Source organism: Neopsephotus bourkii, unplaced genomic scaffold (assembly GCF_033783945.1).
Source record: "Neopsephotus bourkii isolate Nb327-2 ecotype Australia unplaced genomic scaffold, CSIRO-AGI_Nbou_v1 NB_1767, whole genome shotgun sequence".
Taxonomy (NCBI): Eukaryota; Metazoa; Chordata; class Aves; order Psittaciformes; family Psittacidae; genus Neopsephotus; species Neopsephotus bourkii.
In genome coordinates this window covers 1,663,102-1,681,609 of record NW_026902241.1, presented here as the reverse complement: position 1 = coordinate 1,681,609, position 18,508 = coordinate 1,663,102, and the positions used below count along the sequence as shown (strand labels likewise).

General features: G+C 35.5%; 1 protein-coding gene across 14 annotated transcripts in view; it reads right to left on the bottom strand.

Moving 5' to 3' along the window:
- SYNE1 (spectrin repeat containing nuclear envelope protein 1) overlaps positions 1 to 18,508 on the bottom strand; it is a 292,023-nt gene that overhangs the window by 188,278 nt on the left and 85,237 nt on the right. For all 14 annotated transcript variants that reach the window (XM_061378642.1, XM_061378641.1, XM_061378650.1 and 11 more), the window contains 15 exons: positions 16,892 to 17,094; positions 14,168 to 14,332; positions 12,820 to 12,972; positions 12,236 to 12,379; positions 11,746 to 11,919; positions 11,123 to 11,281; positions 9,026 to 9,190; positions 8,308 to 8,442; positions 7,239 to 7,397; positions 6,789 to 6,997; positions 6,407 to 6,515; positions 5,052 to 5,216; positions 3,167 to 3,334; positions 1,497 to 1,673; positions 45 to 185 (listed from right to left, as the gene is read on the bottom strand). In XM_061378642.1, coding sequence (XP_061234626.1) covers positions 45 to 185; positions 1,497 to 1,673; positions 3,167 to 3,334; positions 5,052 to 5,216; positions 6,407 to 6,515; positions 6,789 to 6,997; positions 7,239 to 7,397; positions 8,308 to 8,442; positions 9,026 to 9,190; positions 11,123 to 11,281; positions 11,746 to 11,919; positions 12,236 to 12,379; positions 12,820 to 12,972; positions 14,168 to 14,332; positions 16,892 to 17,094 — 2,426 coding nt within the window. The remainder of the gene's footprint in view (positions 1 to 44; positions 186 to 1,496; positions 1,674 to 3,166; positions 3,335 to 5,051; positions 5,217 to 6,406; positions 6,516 to 6,788; positions 6,998 to 7,238; positions 7,398 to 8,307; positions 8,443 to 9,025; positions 9,191 to 11,122; positions 11,282 to 11,745; positions 11,920 to 12,235; positions 12,380 to 12,819; positions 12,973 to 14,167; positions 14,333 to 16,891; positions 17,095 to 18,508) is intronic.

The following is an 18,508-nucleotide window of genomic DNA, read 5'->3' as shown; positions in this document are numbered from 1 at the left end:
AGGCAGAAAGATATCTCACTTCCTGTTTTTCACACAGTGAATACCTTTGTCTGATCCAGTTCTGAGGAGAGGCTCTCTAAACTGCTAAAGTTTAAGATACGTTCAAGTGCAGAGCTTGCTTGATTGAGATATTTTACTACTGTTTCTTTGTCTCTTTCAAACTGCTCCCATTTATTTATGGTGACCTACAAAAACAAATAAATAAACAAAACCAAAACAGGAATAAAAAGACAAAAATATCAAAGAAGGAAAAAGAAAATAACTGTAAGTTGCTGAAGAAGGAAAAAATATAAAAAACTGGCATAAAATAAAACAATTTCACCTGAAATGCCACCTACTCAACAAATGAGACTGTTCTGAACCCAATAAAAGGAAACTTTTCCCTTGAATTTTGACTGATTCATGCTGCATTGTGCAAAAAGGGTGTGTCCTGGGTTTAGCAGCAGCAGAAATATTCAAGTCTTATATTTGAATGTCCTAAAAGAAGTTCTGAACTAATAAATGGCAGTACTTATGGTGACAGGTAGTCAACAATATCCAAAAGCATCTTCAAGTTCTCTAATGCAGTAAATTACAGTGAAATGGTAGAAGAAAATCTCAACTCATAGGAAACAGATATAGGAATCTATTTGTTCTTTTCTCATAATGTAGAATTTTGATTAACATGCAACATTTAATTATCAGTCACAAGAATAAACAAGTATTTTCTTGATTCTGATGTAAAACAAAGCCTAAGTTAAGACTTCAGTTGGAATTCCTTTGGGAAAAAAAAATTGTTTCTATGATAAATCCTTACATTAAGAAGTTACTTGAGCTGTATTGACTGTTTTTCATTTTGTATTTATCATGGGAAATAGTTTTGATGACTTTAAACATTTGCTTGGAATAGTGGGCAGCTGGATTGCCATTCTGCTTTGGGAAATGTAAAGAACAACTCAGATATGGGTGCAAGGAGCTATAAATTCTCATCCCAGTTCAGTCACTGATTAGTTACACAACCTGGAGCAATCCGTTTGATTTCTCTGTGACTTTTTCTTTTTTTCTTCTTTAAACTTAGGATGACAGCATGTACCTCACACAGTACTTGTGAGGATTATACTTACAGAACGTCAGGTATTATTAATCCAATAGCCTAAGGGCTCTCAATTAAAAGACAATCTCACCTTTAGTAATCGGGGAGACAGCCCATCTAAAAATTAATTCACACATATATTATTTAAAATATCTATTATGACTGAACGTTTGGGACTGTTAAACACTTTAAAACAAAATACTGTTTCTTTGTTAATTGAGCAGCTTCAAGAATTTTTCATGGGGGTACTGATCATGAAAACCCAAGGACCAAGATTCAGAGGTGAGAAAGTGAGCTCAGACTTTTTACATTAAAAGATGTGTTGGTTTTTGTTTTGTTTAGTTTCGTCTTTTTCTACTATGTTGAAAAAAAAAAAAGAAAAGAATAAAGCATGCTTTATTGTTTCTATTTGTAAAGGACCCACCTGCAGTTGCTCTTCACGTTTCTCCATAGTCTGTTGCATGTTCTCCAATGTTCCTTCTAACTTTTGTAAATCCTCTTGCATTGTGCTGGGCAGCCCACCATCAATCTGCAACTGTTTAGCTTGGGAAATCTGTTGTTGCACATCTTGCCTCTTTGCACGGAGTCTCCTTGTCCTTTGCTAAAAGGGTTGATCCAACAGGAACTATTAGACTTTTTAGTTTCTTTGGGAAACTGGCATAATGAAACCATTTTTTGCTTCTGCAGGTTTATGTAACAAGAGCAACAGACAAAGCAATGAACTGTGGCAAGTATTCTTGACAGTCTTATATATTCATCAAGCACACACCTTGGGTTCCAGAATGTATATACACCTTTTGTGGCCATTTATGTGACAGTATGGCCATTTATCCAAAGCAGTCTTTCAGAAAGCAGAAGCCACAACACTCAAGTAACTGCATCAGTAACCACAGGAGGATGTATTCCTTATGATTGCCTGGAAGCCTCCAGGTCTACTCTACACTCTTTGAGGCACAGGCTGTAGCCTCATATTGACAAAGCAATATATCAGCCTTTATTAGAGACCATTAGGGGGACGGCCAAATTGCATAACTCTCCCTTAGTGTATTTTGCTTTGTAGCACTATCAGCAACTCCTAAGACATCACATCTCTTTTCCTAACATGCCTGAGTCATTGCCAGCCTTGCTAGATAAGCTCACAGCTCCCTGCTCAATCCTACTCGGGTATCTTCAGGTGCTTGTCTAAGTCTGTTTTTACCTTAACAGACTCCATATGAAAAAAAGAAGTCTGAGAACTCAGTGAGAAGTTAACCACTCTAACTATCTCTCGTATGGTCGGATAAGGAATGTAGAGTATTGAAAGGACAAATACAAGCCTTAACACATACAGTAGCCTTTACAAACACCAAAGAGTTTAGATAATACATGGGCAAGACAGTATTGCTTGGTCAGAGAGTTAAACATGTCTGACCTTACAGAAAAAGCTGTTAATATAAAACACATAATGCCCAAACATTGACAGTAAATTATTCTTCCTAGCTTTGAGCTGGTCACAAAGTTAATTTATTTCCCATGTTTAAACCCATGATTCTTGCTGTACACAACCCATATGATTTATTATTACTGTAGCCTGTAGATGATTTCACCTATTATCAGTGCATAAAAAGACTCCTGTTCTGCTCCTACAGACTGGAGGCCCATCGTTTACTGCAGAAGCTACCTATAGGAGGAGGTAAGACTAGAGGTACGTCTTCCCTCCTGCATTTAGAGTTGGGGCGACGTCAAAGCTGCTGAAGTAAAGAAGTTTCCAAAACCAGGATTGGGACCAATTTACCATGAGCAAATCTGACACACAAATTTCATGTAAATGAAGCTTGGTTTTCAGGTGTTCTGTGTCCAAAAAAACAGTGTCAAATAAAAGAATATTCAATAAAAACTGAAAAACAAGCTCATCTTTGAGCATTAACATTTTTAAAATACTAAGTATTTTTTTGTTATAAGAAATCAGTACTAGGCCATATGAGACTGTTTCCTTTATGACTACTTCAAGTTTAAATAAAAAGTGTTACCTTAACGGACATAATAAAATTTTGTAATTACATAAATTCTATCTTAAAAAAAATAAATGGATATGGACATGAATAATTGCCTTACCTGATGATGAAGTAGTAGTTGCTGAGCTTGCAATAAACTTTCTGTATCCAGGATCTTTTCAGCCTCTGCTTGGGCTTCTTTTGAATTGCTGATTAATTCCTCAATTGCACTTTTAACTTCTTCTTTGTACTGGACACAGTCTCCAACAGTGCCTACAGTCTTTTCAACCTACAATTACAAATAAGTTTAAGAATTTAATGTTGAAAGGCTCTGTATTTTAAGAGCACATTTATATTTAGAACATTTTTCAATAAAATATAGTAAATTATCTAAATTCAACCCAATTTTGTCTCCAGCATTCTTGACACCTTTAGCTTTCCAGTGGGTGAATTTCCAGTAGATTTAAAATGTGACCAAGGAGATCTTTGCTTTGTTTAGATGTACTCCCTATTACACTGCCATATGGTAAATGGCTGTCTGTGACAGCTACATATTAGTGATCACTTAGAAAAATACATGCTGTCCTCATCCTTACAAGCTGACCCAGATTCCGAAACACCTGCGCTACCCAGCTCACAAAAAATCTTGTTACCTTTTGGAGCCTCTAGAGCAAAGCACTGGTGAATCACAAATATATTAAAATGTCCCATTACCCTGACTTTATGAACCACAGTATGCATGTGGTAAAATATCCAGTTTGCAGAAATTTCTGATGAAAAAGATTTATTCAACATATCATAAATTCCTTCCCCCCTTGTAAGATTCTGCTAACTACTTGCAGCTGATTCTCAGTACAGGTTCTGCTCCTCAGACAGATCCTGTGTTTAAGGTTTTAATCAGAAAATATTCTAGAATTGAGAAACTCCTTTCTTTCTTCCTTCCTTCCTTCCTTTCTTTCTTGTCTATATTCACTTTGGAAGGTCATTCAGATCTAAGACATTCTCTTTCCTGTTTTATAAATGTTTAGTCTTTAGTCTCCAAAACACATTGCTGAACTCTGGAAATACCCAGCATCAATCCTTGTCTAAACAGGTTCATCCATCTGATTAAGCTGTAAATTTAGCTGCAAAGAGTATTCAGACTTCGAAGATTCAGCAGTCTCTTAACTCTAAAGTGCCATTTAGATTCAAAACAAGTTTAGATTCTAGCTCTTATCTTTTTTTACCTTCATGAACTTGTGTTCCCCTTAGTTCTGACTTTTAGATGTAATAAAAACCAAAACTATTTTAACATAGCAAAACAAAACAAAACAAAAAAAGGATAGTATCTTAAATTTTTTGCAGTCACCTGGAAATCAGAACATTGATTGCCCTGACTTTCCAAACACAATTTTCAAACCATGTATGTTTAAAGAAGTTTCAAAAAATACATGGAAAATAAATCATTTGGAGCACCTACAAGCCTCCACAAGAACTGACATTAACAATGAAATTTGAAGTCTTTCTCTATCCTGATCTCCTTTATCCTCATTATCATTCAGACCTCAGAGAACTGCAGCCTCTTCCTGCAAATTCAGTGCATGACAGACATCCTTAATGATTTCAAACTACCTCACAGTAGTCCCTTTATTAATTCAACATCAAAGATACATAAATGAAGATTAAAGTCAAATTATATATCCAGTAGACAATGTACATGATAGTTTTGCCAATGTTCAGCATGAGCTTATTTTAGAAAACTACCTTTTGCTTCTAAAAATATTGACGTTTTGATTCCAGAAATATTTACTATGATGCTTTCAAATCCTGCAAAGACAAAAGCTCCATTATAATAATGTTATACTCAAGGCTTTGCCACCCAGGGAGTACAAGCAAGTTTTTTTGTTGCTGAATCCTTGCATTTTAATTAAAAAACCACAGCAGGGAACTTATGCCTGTGAAGCCACAATTGATGTAATTTCATGTGACACTGTAAATGAAGAGGTTTTGTGTCCCTCATACTGTACCTCAGCCAGCAAATCTAGGAGTCCCTTGAAGTCACTGGAAAGTTTACAAAGCTCATCCTCTGTCTCTTTGGCCTCCAAATCAGGACATGCTGTGGTCAAAACAGCAAGTCTAGATTTCAGCCAGCTGTGATTTTCTCCTTGCTTCTTAATATGATTCCTAATTTCCTATGAGAGAATCAAAAGGCATTTTCTTCAATTAAACAAAATATAATACAGTGGCATTCATAGTATCAGTTCAAAGATTAGTAGTGCAAACATACTATCTTTGTTTTTATCTTTAAACACTAGAAATGTAGTATTTTCCTCTTTGGATACCCTATCTCATTCTGTTCCAGTCAATGGCTACATGCATTTGGTCTACAGGCTTTACTCTGCTACTACTTATTAGATTAGTCTTTAATAAGTAGTAGTAGTAGAGCATTTTTTCCATACAAACTAACATTTTTGTCTATAGATAGATAGACAGTAGATACCATGTATAGATGTTTGACCAAATTTCTCTGTTACCATTTAAATCCTAAATGCTGACATTCCCAAATACAGAATTTCATATGGTAGGTTTTGTTTGTATGTTTCCCTATTTAAATAGCTCTCCCCCGCCCCTTTTCACTCAGTATTTCATTTATATCTTTGTGCCAGTGCTGATGAGAAGTTGCCAGCCCTGAAACTGCATGAATAAATCAGAATTTTTGAAGCAGAATTGTTTCTTTGCACAGTTAATCTGCTCATAGCTTTCACACAATCTCCTGCAGTATCTGTAGTATTTCTGCTCTTAGTATGTGAAATAAAAGAAAGAAGGGTTAAGATAGGTCCCAAATGACACAATATATTATTGCCTAAAACTAATTTAATCGAATGACTCAATCTTCAACTGTTCTACCGTTTCTGTTACCAGTCACCAGTGCAACAGTGACTGGTAAAATACATGGAGTATCTTTGCCTCTCCTCTCTACTACCGTAGAAGAGAATTTTTATTATGGATGATTTCCATAAGTGTAAGAAAGCAACTTGATCCTCCAAAAACCCCCAGTCCAGAAATTTTGGCTTTTCTCTGCACAGCACTTTTAACTGTGCATGCAGCAGGATGAGAAGCAAGTAATGTATCTGCTTCTATATTTTGGATGTTCTGAATACACAGGTAAGGGGACCTTCCGTTATCAAAAAGTAGGAACTTCTGTCACACTTCGCTGCAATGTAGAACATTCTCCTGGAAATTTTTTTTTAAGAATACCATGAATCAGCAGAGATACTATGGTCTCCATAGTAAAACAGTTGCACTATTTCAGAATACAGTTTTATCTAGAGTCCCAGTAGCAATGACCATAGCTTTGTTAAAATATAAGCCAAGGGCTCACCCCCACGGATGCTTTACATTGCTTGTATTTGGCAGTATCATTGACACTTTCCTTTATCTTCTTTAGCTCTCTTTCTGTTGATGAAATCCAGTTTGCTAATTCAGAAAATCTGAAATAAAACATCACATCATGCAAAACAAGAAAATACAAAAAATGCCACCACCAAAAAGTAACCTTTTAAGTTTAAGCAAAAAAGAAAAAAAATTTAAAAAAAGCTCAAAACCCACTATAATTTGTGGAATTAGTACAGGAATTATAGCTTTCTACTTGAAGCTGACAATAAAGTATCATCATTCTTTATGTGGTATTGATCTATGATGACATTTAGAGAAGTGACCATGCATAAGGCTCTACAAGACCCAGCTAGCAACTCAGTTGAAACCTTTTCCTGTAGCTCTTCCAGGTGTCCGAGTACTCTGTTAGTCTTATGTATGTGTTGTTTATCTGGGATTTCAGCTCCTTCAGGATTCTTTGGCCGCTTTCCAATGTAGCCCTCACTGGATCAGTAACTGGCAGTTTTTGGCACAGTTCTTCAATCCGTTGTAGCCTTTTCTCACAAAGGTGGTAAGGTCCCTTGTCACCAAAGAACAACTGACCAGAGACAAAGCAGAAAACACAATAAGAATACTAACTGGCAGAAACCACAAACATATCTAGATATTTGTTATAAATTGTACTAAGCCCAAAAAAAATTTTTTTAAAGGCCCCAAGTATTTATATGATTTAATAATACACAGTTTTTGATGGATTAGGAGGTGGTTAGACCCTCTGTTTATTACTGACATTGAAATGTATTTCTGTAAATGCCCACGTGGTGGCATATAATTCGTACCATGTGCTCCTCAATCATCCTTTCATTGCCTTCTCTTGATAACACCTTGTTCTGTCGAGCTAGTTCAGCTCTGCACTCCTCCACTGTGACAAGGAACTTGCTTTTCTGTGCTTCAATCTTCAAGTGGATCAAATGATATGGGGCTTCCGTCTGAAGATCCTATGCACCCAGATAGGCAATAAACAAACACAGAGATAAAACACTACTCCCATTACTTCAGTGTGAAGCTGCTACAAATAAATTATCTAAAACCTCTTAATAAAGAAAATAAACTTATATATGCGTAGACGGATGTAGGGGTTCTCTGTATTCATTTAAGTAAATAAACAACTCTGACACCAATATCTCTTAGATATAAGGTTTTGGCACCAGAATACATAGGCACATTATAGAGACATTTCGATTCTTGCCAAGATATACCAAATATTTCCTGTATAAAATAATAAAGCAAACAATAATAGTGAAACTATAGTCACAACTGCTTCCAGAGGTTCCTGTTTGCATGCTAGTGAGAAAACGCTTATCCACCACACTAGCTTTGACCTTCAACATGCTATAGCAGGCAAAAAATTCCATAGCATATGGGCGTGTTTGTTCAGTTGTTAGAGCCTTTGGCTGAAGACACAATTAAAAGTGATACTCTGATTTCTTACAAATTTATTTAATTTTATTTCTTTTTTTATTTTATTTCTTTTATTAAGGTTGGTAAAGTAACTGAAATCATCCAACATCAGCATAAATAAAGCTAGGACCTATTCTCAACAAATGTTCTTAACACAGGTGTCATTATGGCTGCATGTAGGGGAAGAAATTAAAGTTTCATAATTAATTCACATTTCTCACTTTTGACCACTTGACAGGGCTTTTTCAAGAGGATATTTTTTAGGAGCAACTGTAGCCAATGTTGTAAAATACTTTTATACTTTTTTTTTTCCCTCCCAGTTGCACAGGAAGCTAAATAATACAACATGCTTTTTATTTACCTTGTTTTTTTCAAGACATAGGTCAAGCAGAAACATTCTAAAGTTAATAATTAGAATTTACAGAGATACCATTCAATGTCACTAACCTTCCATTGCCTATGGAGTTTTCTCACAGCTTCCTGCAGGTTATGCTGCTCTTGTTCTGGAAGGATGTCGGTAAGTTCATCGCATGCCTTCAGAAAGGCATTTAGGACCCTCTGATCCAACTGGTTGAAGAATTCCTGAAGTTGAGGTGAGAAGTGAGAAGGTGAGAGGATGAAGCTGGTTACCGATATGGTAACATGCCAAAATGAAGTTCCCTAGTACACTCTGTTACTTGTGCTGCACTGAAGAACTGAAGTTTAAGCTAGGAAAGGACTATTTCTAATAGTGGTCCAGCAAATTAATTTATTCTCAGCCAGTACACTGAGCTGGTATTTTAACAGGAATACATTTTAAAGCTACATGCATAAGTAATGGTTATAATACAGACACAGACACTGATCTGGGAAATAAAAAAAAAGCAAAGCAGTGGATGCATGGGACTGGCAAGATTTAGTGTCCTCACTCCCAATGGCTCTACTTGCAAAGCTGATCCTTATTTCTAGGGATTCTTCTCTCTTCACCTTCTGGTTTCTTACATTCACCAATAAGAGGGGTGACCTTTTTTCCCTTTTGTTTTTCAATCTCAACATTAGTTTGACCTGATCTGTGTAACTTCTATATGTGAAAGAAACCCACATCAATTTTAAAATCAAGTTGTCTTTTCATTTGTATGTCATGCACTCAGAGATTTCCATGAGGAAGGTCAGAGAATTTACTCACGCTATGTTTCCTGAGAAGTTCTTCAGGATTTCCTTTTTCTTTTAAGCAACAATTGGCAATCTGTATTACTTTTTCCAGTTCTGCTCTAGATTCCTCAAATTTCTTCATCAAACGGCTATTTGCTTCTATGTTTTTTCTCCAGTCACCAGCTTTCCTGACCATATTCTGAGTTATAAGAAAGAAAATGAGCTGGCACTTTCATAATGATTTTTACTTGCTCTTTTACCATGATCTGACAAAAAATGCATGCCATTGATGTCACTCTTTCAAATATATGCCATCCACAAGTGCTTCTCATTTTCATTATCCCATTTTCTCCATTTTTAATATTTATACTGAGGCTTGTGCTAATGTCACCCTTCATTCAACTGAAAATGGGTAGCTATCTAATACAGATGACCCTGATACCTTCAGAATGGCTCTGCCATTTGACTGGAGTTTCTTTCCTAAAGCCTGCTTTCAAACCTAAAGCATCTGGTATGGCTAAAAGCTCGCCATTCAATTTTTCCTAGTAGCAGACTACTTCCTCCTACATGAATGGACATGAAGGTGGTTTGACCTATGGATTCAACCAGTTCCATGCTGCAGGTCTTCTGATCTGGAGGAGGTTTGTACAGTTATCACTGATAGGCCAGGTAAGAAACCGGGCAGAAAGCCACTTAAAAGACAGCAAATTTTGTGGCTAAGTTTTTCCTACGGAATCCTCTTGTTTTGCGACCTTACTCACAGCTCTTCATTATTCTGCCCCAGTGAACTGAATTATCCAGAAGTTATAATTCCACAAGCAAATAACAAAATTAACTAGGAGAAACAAACAGTTCACCAGTTCAAGTGCAGAAAGGTAATTCCAGCACTGCTTATTAAAAACACACTTTACCATCCTCACTGATTACAAACCCCAGTGTAAGGAATTGCAATGATTTTAGCCAGTGAGCTAATCAAATCTGTAGTTCTCAACTTACATATCTTCCTAAATGTTTTTAAAGTTTCCTGATAAAAAATTTGTGTATAATAGTAGAATGATATAGGAGTGTATTCCTTACATGAGAAAATGCTTGTTTCCAGATCCATAAATATTTTAACTCTGGTTATGCCACATTTTGTATGGCTATGTTATGTTTTATAGGCCTATTTTCTAACACAAAAAGAGGTAAATCACCATCCAACTTTATAAAAACAGAATGCTTATTGTTTAACATGGTAAAATTACCAAGCTACAACTGTATCTGCTTCTGTTATCGTAAGCTAAACTTAAACATTTTCTAAATTGTAAATAATTGCGAAATTCCACTAATCTTTAAGTAAAACCCACAAAATACAATAGAAGTTTTAAAAGACACATTTTAGAGACAGCTCTTTACTGACAGATGATTTTCTGTAGCTTAAAATTCAGTTTAGATAGCTTTATACTGAACAATTATTGCCTGAAACAAATCTAATAGAACCCAACCTCTGGAGATCTGACTCCAAGATAATAGTTAATTTCATTTTAGAGGGAGGCTAGAATGGGGTTGAAGAGCCCTGAAAATATCATCACGGCTAGTGACAACACAGAGCTCTAAAGGTAAGTAGGATTATAGCCCAAATTACATATCCTTTCATTCACAAATGCAAGTAAGTATTTGCAGCTTTCTATATTCACAATCCACTGCATTTTCTGAGGAAATACAAAGCCCAGCAATGGTAGCATTTGCAAAAGTTCCCCTCTTTCATGCTTTGCGTGAAAGGAGAATTATGAGAATATAAGAGCAAGTAATTAGCCAAAGTAACAAAGTCAGGAGAAACAAACACCATGGCAGCCCTAACAGGTGGATTTCATATTGCTTTTCCCAAAGGAGCATGAGATGTGTGAAAATTCTCATTAAATTCTGGGTTCCTCTAGGTCAGTCACACCTCTAAATAACTGCATGGAGACATGACCATCAGTCCCCTGACCATTATCACCTAATGCAGACAAATCCTTAATTAATAAATTGACACTGGAGAGAAGAGCTCTCTATGACAGTAGCTGCAGTGTGATGAAATAGAGATATGGTACGATGGATCAAATGCATAAAGAAGCTTTCAAAAACATGCACCAAGGTATGACACAATTACCTGAAAAGTAATCTGAACTTGCGTAACTTTCTTCTGAAATGTTGTCTGATGGAAATGCTGTAACAATTCACTCGAAGCCACACACTGCAGGATACTCTGACTATTTCTCTCAATCAGGGACAAATCCTTCTTGCAGTTTTCTTGATAGGCTACCAAATCCTGAAACAAAAAAAACATATATCCACCCTGGCCAGGAGCAAAGGAGAGAAGAATCTGGCAAAATAACAGGAAGGTATTTTTTGACAATAAGAACAAAAGAGAGAAGCTCAAAGCACCACAGCAACTAGACTACACAAAATATTATATGGAATAACACAGATCACACAATTTTCTCCTTATGCAGAGTCCTATACCCAAATAGAGCTTTAGCTATCTATAAAAAAAAAAAAAACAAACAAAACAACACAAACATGTACCCAAGCCGCTCAGGTAGTTTTGTTTTCAACAAATTAACCCTTCATGTCAGCTATTGAAATCCCAATTACATTACAGATAGGCTATGCTTGTTGTCTGTATATGAAGTAACATTTACTCAGGCTACTGAGTTGCAAAGCAAATCAGTAGAAAGCAAACTGTAAACACCCAGAGGCAGCAGATCTTTGCAAGATGCTTTTGAATCTTACTTGCGCTTTTTGTTTAAGAACAGTTGTAGGCTGTGCTTCAGGATCCAGGATAGAAATTATTTCATTCACTTTTTCAAGAGATTCATAAAAGTGCGTGATTTGTTTCTCCAGTTCTTCCAGTGGAGACAGCAGATGCTGGCATTCATATATCAGGGCACAGGAATACTCCTTAACCTTTTGGCCATTTTAAAGAAAAATAAGTATTTAAAAAGTTGCAAAATTCAGTAAGTAGCAGCTTCCTCTTCATGTGGGCTTATAAAGTCACTACCTAACTTTTAAGATATATCAATCCCGATCAGGTATTACTTCCTAAATAAAAGAGTATTAAGATGGTAGTCTTAAAAAAGTAACATGTTCTCCACCCTGAAGCTATTGTTCCTATAATCTATAACTATGTATTTGCTCAAATGCATGTATGTGAGCACTTATGTAGGGGAATTTATTCATTTAACAGATAACAACATATGTAGTAGAAAAAGTATTCTGCAACCTTGCTCAGCTGCTCTTTAATCCTTGTCAAAGTTCCAAGCATGTCATTTGCTTCCTCTTGGGAAACTTCTTTTGTAACAAGTTGCATTGTTCTTGTAACCACTTTGTACTGAGCTTCCATTGCAGGCAGTTTCTGCTTAATATTCTGAAACAAATGTTTCAAAAAGTATTTCAACAATAGCATTTGTTCACTCATGGGAGATATCAGTCTGTTCTCAAGAGATAAAAAGATGGATATTCTAATTATCAGTAGTTTTCATAGCTAATTTTAGTGAACACAGGATCACAGTTCAAATGGACAAAAACTGTGTCAAAGGGTATCACTGGCTCACCTGAATGAATTTGAAGCTACACGGAAAAAAAAACACCCAGTGAGACAGTGTTTTGGAAATGTGCTTAGAAATGCCACTCATAGAATAAAATTATTTATATTAGCTATACCAGAGATGTTACAACAAAAGCACCACTATTAAAAAAAAAAAAGTAATAATGGAAATGTACAATAAATAATTTTATGCTATCAGAATTAGGTAGTTACGAGGTTTTCTCTTATTAAGGAGAAAGGAATGGAAAGAAAACACTTACTTCTAAATCTTGTACAAACATTTTGACATCAAGGAAGGCCACTTCTACAGGGACTGAAAATTTCCTATTGCTTCCATCAATAAAAGCTGTCAAATGGGTAACACCATCCAAGTATTCCTTCTTCATTTTGTCCAGTTCATCTGCTCGAGCATACTAAGAAAATGTAAAGTAAAAAGAGAATGCCAGACTCTCATTTGTTCCTAACCCAGAAACAACCACTCAATTAATTTCTTATTGTCTACAGTATCAATTTTGAAAATTCAGTAAAGAGAATAAAACAGAAAAAGCCTAGAAAAGCTGAAGGGTAAGGGAAATTTCAGTAAAGGACTGCCAGCTTGAGGAAAGGGCCACATGGGTCTTAGAAAGTGGAAAGAGCTGTATGACAGAAATGGTAAAAAGCCAGTGAGAAAACCATATAGCTAGTACATGAAAGAAGTTGTATAAATAGAGGAAGAGACATTTACATCCTGGGCATTGCTGCTTCCACAGTGAATCACCCAAACTATCATCAGCAAATAAAACTTGAGAATACTCTAGTCAACGGTTTGGAAAAGTTACAATAAAAAAGGGGCAATCATTATTTGCTTTTCCATTTAACAGAAATGGAGATAATCATGCCAGTAAAGAAAATAGATTCAGCATCTTCAAATGCTTCAAGATCTGCTATTTAAAATCACTGGAAGAGGAAAATATCGTTAGATGTATATTGACTACAGCAAAGATATTGCTTGTTTATGAGCCGTGAAATACTTCTGTGTATTTTAGGTGTAATTTAGCTCACATCCTTGGTTTTTTAAAAGCAAATATAGAAACAACAACTCTTTTCCAATCTACTGAATCTCTTCCATGAAATAAAAGGTTTTATTTTATCTTTTATCAGTGTCTCAGTATATAGAAGAAAAAAGTAATGTCTGATGAATTTGGGGAAAACATTTAGTTAATTAACTTGCATTGCACCTTCTTGTGGTCTCAGTACAGTAACTGAATGCAACATTCATTAAAGAGTGGTAAAAATATTCACTTTCACCATTTTCACTGTTTAGATTTACAGAGCTTTTACAATAACGATAGCTATGTAAACCCAATCAAAGATCAAGACAGGAGAAAATAAGAAAAAACTACTGCTTATACTAGCTGTAAATATCCAAAAACAAAAATAAAAAGCTGTATTAAAAAAATACAAACAAAGTAAATCCCCAATAAAATAAACTGCTGTCAGGGATTCCTTTCTAATTTAAATAATGATGAACGGTTAGGCACTTCAGTAAGTTGACCTGTAGTCTTGCTTGTGGGGGAAATGGAAATGACAAAGTAAAAATCTAGAAGTAACAACAGCAAAACCACATACCTGCTTAACTTGCATAAACAGTTCTCTCCATCTTCCATTTAGCAATAGAAGCTGCTGTTTAAGGTCTCTGGAAATGGTCTCATCACATGTTTCAATCAGAAAATTACCAGCATCATTCATGGCTGTGTGCTGTTGGATCCAATGAGGTAAATGCCGGAAGAAATCCTGAGGAAGAAAATAAAAACATCTTTTTGAAACCTTTTCAATTATTCTTTATCTTAAATCATAATATTAAAATTTACTCACGAGCTAATGGCTTGATAAAATGCTTTGAACAATTATCCTCTGAAGCTCTTAAATATTGGATATGCTGTAACAGAATTTTAATGTGTGTGAACATAACATGTGGAATTAAAAACTACCACCAGTTTACTTACAGCTTATTTTCATCCAGTGAGTAGTTTCAGTTAAATGAATGGAACTCCTCCTTAAGAGAAAGCTCCATAACTGAAAATACTCTTAGGGCTCTTCTAATTTCTGTCAAGACTATGTCTGATAGTAACCTCAGCCATATACAGACTGCAGAGAGATTCTTCCCCATATGCAGCTTTCCAGGGTCTGCTATCACAAAAGACCTGAGAAGACTGATTCTTTGTCACTGGTTTCTTGCCTCTCAGAGCAGATGACGGTCAGGCTTACTAAATGTCAAGAAGGAAAAAGCACATGAAGAGAAGTACTCGCATCCTTCCTCTTACAGACCTATTCCCATAAACCTTACCATCCTCAGACCCTGCTGGGGTGTCTCTCCATTTCAGAAGACAGCATAAAACGTGTAAAATTTTAACAAGTTTGTAAGGTACCATGAAGCACACCACATTTTTAATTAAAATTAATGCAGTTCTTTTTAACCCCCCATGAGGTCAGGAAGTCCTCTGATAAGCTGTTGGAGAAAGGTGTGGGAGAGCACAGATACAATGGGGTCATGATGGGAAGTGCTTAAGAGGTACTGCAAGTAAATGTTCATTAATACCTTTACTGTAAAATTTCTAGTACTTTGCAGTAGAAAAATCCAAGCACATACCAATCTTTTTGCATGATCTTCTGTGCTACAGGTTCAAAATAAGGTTTCTGAAAACAGAAACCAATGAGAAAGCCAGCAAACCACTTCCTTTTGCAAAAGGGACAGTGGTACTTGCTGGTCTTGAAATCATACAGAAATAATGGAAAGAAGAAGAAAGCATAACAGCATGGTAAGGGGCTACTAGTCTTTATATAGGATAGAATACAGTGGAATTTAATAACACAGGTAAGGTTTGCCAATGACCATCAAAGAAATCTTTGTATTGTATTACTGATATATATTTTACAGAGCAAATATTTGCAGATGTTTAAAAGAGTTTTATGCTATATTCCAAAAAAAGAGAGATTTCATCTGGGATTCCAGCTGATGGAATGTATGACTATTAATTGTAGAAAACAATATAAGTATTGCTTTTCCAGTTTAATAACCAAATACTAAAAATGGTAACTCAAAACTATCCTTGGAACTAAGCAGACATTGTTCCTGTGGAGTGCTAGACTCAACATTACTAATACAAGTAACTCTTAAAATATTTATCCCTTTCTATGAATTATGTTACCTCTCAGTAATCTTCAACAGCTTTAAGCCAATGTGATTTTTAGGAAGAAATAAGCATTTTGGGCATAATAAAGCTTTCATGTCAAAGGTTTTCAACAAATCAGAGAAGTAAATATTTTAATTTTATTCATATACATGGATATAAAAATGTCTAATTTTAAACTTTTCCAAGTTACTTACATAAAACACACGGAGCTAAGATTAACCTGATCAGCTGAGGTCATCCTTTCTGATCAGTAATAATAGCTGTTGGTATTTATATTATGCCAGGCTATTGAATTCTTTTGACAAGCTTCTTTTATTTTAAAAGAATATTCCATGTTTTATATGAATTTAAATTAATAAACTTTTACCAACAATTACATGTTCTTTCATGTAAAGTGAAATGGTCATTTCCGACCTGATGTCACTTTGGTATCTTTCAACCATACTTTGGAGTTAGAAGCTAGACAGCTGCTACATTGGGATTGGGTGACAGTGTAGGACCTATAAAATGCAGCATTATCTAAGGCAATCTGGGTAATTACTGAAGTTCCACAAACATAAATCTCAGTGCTCCAGCACTCTAATATTAGGAAAAAAAAAAAAGAAAAAAAAAAAGACAGCAAAACTATCTTTATGATTGCTGGTCCCAAAAGGAGCTACCTAGAAGATTTCTAAAATGCCAGGGAAATGGATTAATTACCCATCAAACATAACAAAACATATTAATCATCTTGTCTGTTAAAGGCAACTAATACTGAAACCTGTCATCCATGTGATAGAAAAATTCATGGAGAAAATAATTCTCTTTAAGCATCTTTATACACAGCACATCACTATGCATTTTGCTGTTAAAAGCTGAATTTGCCTTTGAGTGAACCATGTAACATCCCTACCTCTGAGCAATATTGCTGCCCTATTCATGTCCAAGATGCCTCTAACTATGTTGTCACAGATGATGTCTTCCCTCATTACATGTGTATCTATGTCTGTACGCTATGTGCAAACATTGAAACACCTATGATGAAGACAATATGCCAGAAATTAAATAAATTATCTCTCTCTTGTATGACATTTTATAAAACAACATAAGCAAATGCAAAAGCATATCCCACATTTCAGAACTCATAAAATAGGCAGAAACATATGCTATTAGTACATACCTTTTTAGACGGTTCAGGCTGATTCAGCATTTTTTCTGCATCTTCCAGCCAAGCTTGCAAACCTGCCACAGTGCTGCTGTATCTGTCCCAGTTAGCAATTACTTCTTCCAACATGCTTCTTACACTTCTGACCTCTACTGAGAGGTTCCTCCACTGTGCTGTTGTTTCATTCATGAATTTCATGACATTTTCAACTTCTTCCACTGACATGCAGGACAGACATTGATTATTTTTGCTCATTATTATTTCTGTTAAGCTTTATTTCATGTTAAGCTTATCCATTCTCATCATAAAATATAATTACGGCAACTTCTATTTCAATAGGCTTTTTTATACAAGTGCACAGTCACAGCACAATTTTAGTGCGAAACTGCAACTGACAAATTAAACCTGTGAATTAAAGACTAAGGAAAGTACATAAAGAGAGTGGTTTACTAAAACAGCATATTTCACACTGCATATTCAGCATGGTGCTCATTTCAAATCTGCAATAAAAGAAATCAAGGGAGAGAGTTTCCTTAAAAAAGCAGAAAACAATAGAGTTGTATAATGTACAAACACATAGTATGTCTGCATTTAAGAGTATTGAATGAAAGTCTGATCTTCTGTCACCAACTTTAAAACCAAACTGCTGCTAATTTTTGCCATTTTATTTTTAGTATTTTCCTGACAGCAATAAAGGAGTAAACGTTTCTTCATTCCAGAAGAAAAACCCAGACAGTAGAAGAAGGACCCAAGCAAATCCTAAAACTTCATAGAACATGCAGAATATAGAAAGTTCAAAAAACATTTTTTTTCTAAGGTGTCTTCTAATTTGCACCGCTGTCTCTGAATTCATAGACGTGAGTAGCTGCTCTTTAGAAAAGAAATTGTTACTGGATTTTTACTTTTTTTTAATAGCATTGAATAAATCTATTCATTTTAGTATTCGTAAAACCACCTTGTGAAAAATGTTTACCTTTGTAAAATTTGAGTGTCACCATCATCAATTTAAATTTCACAATTTAAAAATAAAAAATATATTCATTTTCTCTCCACATCTGCTAATCACTTCAGCAGCTGTAGAAGTCCTCCACAGACACTGCTGTGTTATCTACCCAGCAGAGATTAAAGTGGTTTCATATCTGTAACTATCTGGGTCAAATATTGCCCTCATGTATTCTCACTGAACTCAGCAGTACTCAGGAATTACAAGAGACAGCTGCTGAATCAGCTACATATTTTTCCCATGTATATTATATTTAAAGTATCATTTGGGTTCCTCTTACAAGCTTTCATAGATAAAGAAGAATCATCAACAAATCAGGGGATACTTTTGCTACTACAGCGTTACTGGGACCTGCTCTCTGTTTGCCTTTTTCTAGTTAAGCCAAGCCAGGGAATGTTTCCAGGCATCAGTACAAGAACTTCCCTACACCTAATTTGGTTTCTGACACACTTCTGGACCAAATCAACAAAATGGGCCTACAAGGATGCTTGAGAGGGGATCTTCATTAGCAACTGTAGTGATAGGACAAGGAGGAATGGGTTCAAACTTAAAACAGGGGAAGTTCAGGTTAGATATAAGGAAGATGTTCTTTACTGTGAGGGTGATGAGGCACTGGAACAGGTTGTCCA